This window comes from Odocoileus virginianus, chromosome 17 (genome assembly GCF_023699985.2).
Source record: "Odocoileus virginianus isolate 20LAN1187 ecotype Illinois chromosome 17, Ovbor_1.2, whole genome shotgun sequence".
In the NCBI taxonomy this organism is placed as follows: domain Eukaryota; kingdom Metazoa; phylum Chordata; class Mammalia; order Artiodactyla; family Cervidae; genus Odocoileus; species Odocoileus virginianus.
The window spans coordinates 21,329,892-21,337,273 of NC_069690.1; the positions used below are offsets into that span (position 1 = coordinate 21,329,892).

Below are 7,382 nucleotides of genomic sequence, written 5' to 3' on the forward strand. Positions count from 1 at the left end.
GGAAGTCCCTCCTACTTCCCTGGCAGTCCACTAGTAGGGGGCACAGCTTCCATCTCTGGTCAGGGAACAATCGCACATGCCATGATAGGGCCCAAAATGAACTACATATCAGCTCATAATGGCCAAAGAATAGCTTTACATTGCTTAAAAATAAATTTGGACAACCTTCATCTTCTGGATATGTAATTTTAAAGAGAGTTAAGATTAAGGATTTTATTTTGAAAACCTTTACACAAATATAACTTGAACACTAAATCCATGAGAATACACTTGCTAAATATAACTTAAGAAAGGTTATTCTCTAATATTTAGTTCTGCAGCAAAAACATTCACATCATCTCTGACAGTGGGTAATACAAAGTCTTCACAATTAATACTACTACCTTGTAATTATACGTTGTAGTATACAAAACCCCACAAGTTCATTAACACCCTGTAAATTAGCATGCAAGGTAGACACTATTAATCTCCATTCTACAGATGGGGAATTCAGAATGATTCCAAGGCCTCTGCACAATACCACATCTGCCAAAGCATGAAAGTCATAATTCTTATTCATAGTAATGTGTCTCCTTGAAATTTTACACAAAGAGTTCAACAAACACATTTCATACTGCTTTAGCTAGATAAAATCCTACCCTAATCACAAATTAATAACTGATCTACCCAGCTACTGTAATGAACCACTGGAAGAGGGACAATAAATTCAAAATTAAATTTCAAAAAAGATCAATCAGCGTAATGATCATGCTTTCTAAACTATTCAAGATTTGGTGTTCTTTCTAAACTATTCAGGATTTGGTGTTCTAAACGTAACAGTCCTAACAAGACTCAGGTGAAGACTTTAAAAATGTTATTTGGGCAACTTCCCTTGTGGTCCAGTGGCTAAGGGTCTGTGCTCCCAATGCTGAGGGCCCGGGTTCGATCCCTGGCCAAGGAACCAGATTTCACATGTTGCAGCTAGGAGTTCGCACGCTGCAACTAAAGAGCCCCTCTCCCACAACTAAGACCTAGTACAGACAAATAATTTTTTTTAAATGTTATTTGGAGAAAGTTCTGAACATCAGACAGACGATGCTGCTAACACCTAAGGCAAGTATTTTTATACAAAGTCTAGCTCAAAGTAGACATATATAAAACCAACACACTTGGCTTTGACACTATCAGTCAAATTGACTAGTTGGTGTGCCAGCAAGCTCTATTTTCAGCAACTACCATATCCATGACTTTTCTAGCTCCTATTTGGGGGAAAGGGGACTGAGAAGAGGAAAGCTTTCACTTTGCCTTTCATTTGTCTTAACATTCTGCCAAATGATAACTTCATTGGAAAGAAAACCAATATTCTGGGGGTTCAGATCTAAGATCTTGGTGGTAGGGAGATGGACAAAGCTTAGGGAACTTTCTCAGTGAGACAAACTAGCAGCGCAGCAAGAAATGGTCTTCAGTAGGATGATCATGGGATTCCCAAGTGGCTCAGTGGTAAAGAATGCACTTGCCAAGGCAGGAGACACAAGAGATGTGGAGTTCAATCCCTGGGTAAGGAAGAAACCCTGAAGGAGGAATTAGCAATCCATTCTAGTATTCTGGCCAAGAAAACCCCATAGACAGAGAAGCCTGATGGGTTACAGTCCCTAGTGTACCAAGAGAGTTGGATATAACTGAGCGCGCACATGCATGCATGCATGCATACATATACACACACATATACACAAATACACACAGGATGATCACAGGTCAAGTTTGCAGCTCAAGACAACCCATTTCAGCATGATTATGAATTCTCATCCCTTCATTTCAAGGTATCTCGATTTGTATTATAAATTATAATGACCCTTTTATTATTATGGCAGTTGTTATCACAATTTGGTCAACTTAAATGAACTTCTGAAACTGTTCCTAGGAGTGTGACCTGCATGAATATTTCATAAACTCAAACAGTAAAAGTTATCTGAACAAACCAAGTTGTCAACTTCGATATATCAGTATGTAACTGTATCAAACTGTTAACTGATCATTTCAAAAACAGTAAATATATAATTTTGTTTCCCATTACCCCTTAACAGATTCTGTTTGACAGCTAGCTAAGCTACTATTTGTAACATTTGTGAATCATTTGCCAACTTCCCTGCCCCAAAATTTCTGACTGTGTCATTAATTTAAGGGTTGCATCCATTAAGACTAGGGTGAGGGGCAGACACCTTTTAAAAGTACTTTATAGAAATGCATGGCACTAAGCTATATCCCAGTACAGACATTGTGATAAATGAAAAAAATGTTAATACCAACACTTAAATTACCTACAATCCCTCACTCTAGCTTCATTCACGGTGCCTTGTTTTTGAAAGAAAACAAAAGGTTACAATGGATATTAGTCCTCACAAATACCAAGACATATTATGTGAAGTAACTGCTTAAAAAAATAAGAATACTCCCTTCCCCCACAAGGCACCATCTGATTTAGTTTCACATAGGTCTTTTGTGAGTGGCTCAGGAGAAATAAGAGTACTGGCTGGTCTAAAGGTCAGACAGACAAATTCTGGCTTTGCTATATACTTGCCAACTAGTCATGTGATATAGAAAAAAAAATTTTTTTTTAATCACTAAATCTCAAAATTCTTTCGTGAACCATAAAATAGAAATAACATTACCTACATTCAGTATCACATGAAAGAAAAAATTTTGTGAAGGTAGCCTGCGAAATGTGAAGTTCTATATAAACGCAGAATTTTATAAAGTTTAAAATTTTAACCTATCCTATGCCTGTCATTACTGTTTAAATACACATACTTTACTGAAATATAAGGCTGAAAATTTCTGCAAAATAAGCCTTACAGACCTTCAAAGGAAAAAAAAGATGCTTTCAGATCAACTTCTTAAAGTACTTGAAACTCATTTGTAAAATTAGATACATTAATTTACTATGATAAAATTTCACTTGCTTTACCAGGTTAAAGAAATTTTTTAAATATTTCATACTTCCTTGACCAACCTATTAAACAACCATGAAAAGACTGTATGGGCTTTCAGTAGGTTTGCCTGCACTAAATCCAAAATTTGCTCAGTTTAATTATTTGTGTTCCTCCCCATACTAGAATTCATATTGAGGCCTTTTCATACAAAGGTGAAGAGTGCCTAGAAATGTCCACAGTAAGAATTTACCCTATTACCATCTCAAACTGCAAAGATTCATGATTTCATTCTATTCCATAGTTTTGTAAACCAATAGACAGAAATAATGCCCAATATGCACAATACTGTACTGTGCATATACAAAACTATAGTGTACATGAACAAAAGTATCACAAAAGAGCAACTGCTTTAAATACAAAAACCAAAAGTAGGAGGAATTTTCTAACTGCATTATCCAACTCTGAGTGTTTATGATTAGGTAGCAGGAAAAAACATTCAATCAAGTTAGTTGAAACAGCAACAACAAAAATTACTGCCATAGTCAAAGGATTGATACTTAGCCTGTGCTTTTAAACTCATTACTAAGTTAATTTACCCACCCTTTTTCCCTAACAAGCTGGACATTAAGCAATTGATTCAAAAAATGCACCCCACCCCTCAGAATAAGTCAGAGATGGGGCTCTGGTGTCTTAAAAGGGGGCGCTCTCAAGCACTCAGAAAAGATGCATTCCTGGTGTTGCAGTCACAGATTGAATCAAACGTAACCCATCAAAATTTTACCCCGACCTCAAGTGGAGCTAATCATCACACGGAGAAGAGAAGTGAGCAAAGGACAAAACCAACAACTACCCTACAACCCAAATATAGTTTATGCGGACCCCTCTATTCTCAAAAAACGTAAAAAGTACTCATTTCCCCACCACTATCCCTCGTATGGTTCATATACATGATGTGAAGTTTAAGACTTCAGGAATGCTAAAAGATGATCCGCTTAATATGGCTATGAATGATATAAAAACTATCCCTGACACTACTGTTGTTACGTAACAGAAGGCTAGATTTAATCTTGAAAGTCGACCGTCCTAGCCCCAAACTTCTGTACTTTTTCTGTCTGCAATCCCAAACTGTCCCTTTCCTGAAGGCAGCTTAGTTCGTCCTCCAGTACCATTAAATAGTCTCTATCAATCGATTCCAATTCTCCAGTACAGAATTAAATGATGCTACCAAAAAGGGTAAGTATTAGGTTCAACATAATGTGCAAAATAAAAACAAAGTATTGCAGAAACAAGAAGAAAAGCCAATATTCATACCCAACTATTCCAAATCAAATCGTCAAATGTACTTTTCATCTTCCCCATACTTGATAAATTGTTTGATAACTAAAACCACGGAATCATTTTTTGTTACCACAAACAAAACTGAATTATTGCACCCAATTAAGGAATGGACACAGGTACAGACTGATTCCAAATGACTGTCTTCCTCTTCTTCCTTTCCAATGAATCCCTTCCAATTGTGTACCCAACAGTCAAGGAGTCCCGCTCCACCTGGCAGACCGCACACCCCAGACGCCACCCGCCACCACCTTTGGATCTTGAAGGACAGTTAACCAGGGCTAAGGATGTGGCTATCCAGTCCTGTGTTGAACAACGCTCAATTCCAAAATATGATTTCACACTGAATTGTCACTTGGAAGCTACAATCACGAGCTTCCAATCAGTTTTTAAAACAAGTTCTTAAAAAAAAAAAAACACTTTCCTTTCTGGTGATCACAGCAGTTTTACTCAAAGACTATAAATCCCTACAGAAGAGAAAACATTCCAATATAATTTAGAGTTTTTTCCCAAGGGTAGTGATAGATTAAGAGGGGAACTTACTTGGGGCAAGAGGAGAAGAAAAAAACTTTTATTACAAGTACACCTATGGTTGTTTTGACTTTTAAATACTAAAATAAAGACAAATCTGACCTTGAGCTGTACTTCCCCATCATATTCCCCTCCGCCTCCTAACAAGAATCTTGTCCAATATAAAGAGCAATTTAAGGATTTATGAAACGAAATTTAGAAATCTTCACTAAATTTTGAGTTAGAGGTCTTTTCTCCTAATTTTCAAATTCCCAAATCCTAATGATGACACACATAGACTAGCCCTGAGGGTATTCACGTGACCAAAGGCATTCAAGTAAAGTCCCCACACAGCCTTTTGAAGTGGCTTGATTCAAGATCAATGATACCTGAACCCAACCATATCTCATCCCACAACAGCATTAAAAACATAAAAACCATGTATATGATTTTTTGTTTTGACAATGCTAGTTTAACGGATGTGGAGTCAATTCAAGTACCAAGGTCCAAAACGGGGGGAGGGGGACCCAAGTCGGGAGGGGCAATTTTAAAAAGCAGCAGTTTGGGACTGACCGAACAGACACAAGGGCCATTTCAATAAAGTTCTGAAAAATGACTATGGCACCTTTAAAAACAAAGAAGCAACGAAGAGGAAAGATTGTTCAAATCTGTACATATAACCGTTTATTAAAAATGGAAGGAAGAAAACAGGATCTGCCGAAATCCCTTATGTTCTTAATAGAAAAACCCAAGTCTGCTGAGTGCCTTGGGATTGGCAAAGATCCCCAATGAAGGAAGAACACCCATTCTAAGCCAGGGGTGTCAATCAAAATAGGCACTAAACGTTATTTGAAAAAACTTTTATTTTTCAACAGGTCATTCCATTTGTCATAATGCTGCGTATAAACAGGAGAGTCATCATTTTTAAATACCGGTAGACTGAGGCACAGGCATGGGAAAGGCACTGAGAGAGTCATGAGCTCCTTGTTTCCTGTTCCATGTTCTACAGTTTATGGAGCCCAGAAAATGGTAACAGAAACTTCGAGCTCTGCGGGGTAAGTCTGAGGAGAGGGAGCTTGAGAGACGTTTTTCTAGAGCTCTCTAGAAAAAGGCGAGATTGAACGGGAAACCTAAAAAACGCCACTACAAGGTGTGCCGGCCTAAGGGAAGGAAATCCGATCGTAGCATCTCAGCTGGCCTCCGCCCAAGGATGAACTGCAGTGATTCCCACTCTCTTCCTCCTTCCCCCACCCCCATCTAAGGCTGCCCCCCACCACAAGCCCGGAGAAGCCCTCCGCTCGTAAGGGTTCTCCTTTGTGAGACTCCACAGCCGCCGCCCCACATTGGGCCTCCGGGGAAAAGCCACCGCCCCCACCCGCCATATTTCCCCGAAAGGCGCCCGCGCTCCAGCTCCCGGTCGCCACTCTCCCCCATGTGGCGGGTGTTTCTTCCTTCATCACGCCACCCAATTGTTCACCACGTCCCCAAACCGGCCCAGAAGCTCCCCTGGGGATTGCTCGCCCAGAGAAAGCACCCGCCATCTCCTCCCCCTCCCCCGCCCCAGGACTCGCCCTCCCCCCCAGCCGCCATTTTACAACCAACTCCTCCACCCCATGGCCTTGGCCTCCTAGCTCTCTTGTGTCTGCAGGTGAGGACGCCCGAGGAGTCAAATTGCTGGGCCTGGAGCCTCCTACCGCTCTGGGAGCCCACGGGCTATTTCCTGCTTCCCGAATCCACGTCCCCGGGCCGGGCTCGGCGACGATGCCGCCATTTTGTCTCCCGCTCCCGGCCTCTGTGGGCGGCGGCAGAGGGTCCGAGAATTCCAGCCCCCCGTTGCCCCCCCAACTCACCGTCGTATCGCTCAGCCTGCTCGGCCAGCTTCGCCTGGTACACCAGATCCTCCCGATCATCCATAGCGGCAGCGGCTCCGGCAGGGTCTGCGCGACGGATGGAAGCGGATAGCGTCTCCGACTCTCAGCCTCTCGCTCCGCGTCCGGACAGGAAAAATGGCGGCGCCTCAATCCGGGACTTCCGCCTGCGCACGCGGACAACTGCTCAGCTCTATGGCAACCGCTCCCTGGCAACTGGCGCGGGGGGCGGGTCCGGGTGCTCCGCGCCCGAGGAGGTTGGAACCAGCTAGACGCTCCTCCTCCGGGAGCTCAGCGGGGCCGCTTGAGGCGGGAACTGCTTCTACGGGGAAGGAGAGCGCCCCGAGGGAGCTAGCGAGGCCAGATGAGGCCGGCCTGGACCGCTCCAGAAGACACTGAGCGGCAGAGCCTGGACTGCGGGCAGAGAAACCAGAGGCTGTGAAGGTTTTTGTAATGACAAGCCATCCTCTCTGAAAGTGACTCCTCTCCTGTTTCCTCAGCCAAGCTCAGTCCTGGGCCTCATTCAGGGCCCTGCTGTACCTAATAGGGGAAGCAGGGGTCCAGTTTTCACACTTCACCTTCACACTTTGCGGTCTTTTTCTGTTCCTCTCCCTTGGCCTTCTTTTTTCCCCTTAGGCCCGCCATGGAGTAGGAACAGAAAAGTTCTCAGAAAAGTCTGGTCTGGAGTCCAAGGTGCAGAAGAGTAGGGCCGAGATGAGAATGAGGTCCAGGAGGCAGGAATGGAAAAGAATCCATTGGT

General features: G+C 42.6%; 1 protein-coding gene across 2 annotated transcripts in view; it reads right to left on the bottom strand.

Moving 5' to 3' along the window:
• The window catches only part of YWHAE (tyrosine 3-monooxygenase/tryptophan 5-monooxygenase activation protein epsilon), a 35,288-nt gene extending 28,506 nt beyond the window's left edge, over nucleotides 1-6,782 (bottom strand). Inside the window, exon 1 of one of the 2 annotated variants that reach the window (XM_020909829.2) lies at nucleotides 6,605-6,782. In XM_020909829.2, coding sequence (XP_020765488.1) covers nucleotides 6,605-6,668 — 64 coding nt within the window. In that variant the 5' untranslated portion in view covers nucleotides 6,669-6,782. The remainder of the gene's footprint in view (nucleotides 1-6,604) is intronic. The other variant, XM_020909828.2, reaches the window with a different exon arrangement.
• Between the last annotated feature and the right edge of the window lie 600 nt (nucleotides 6,783-7,382).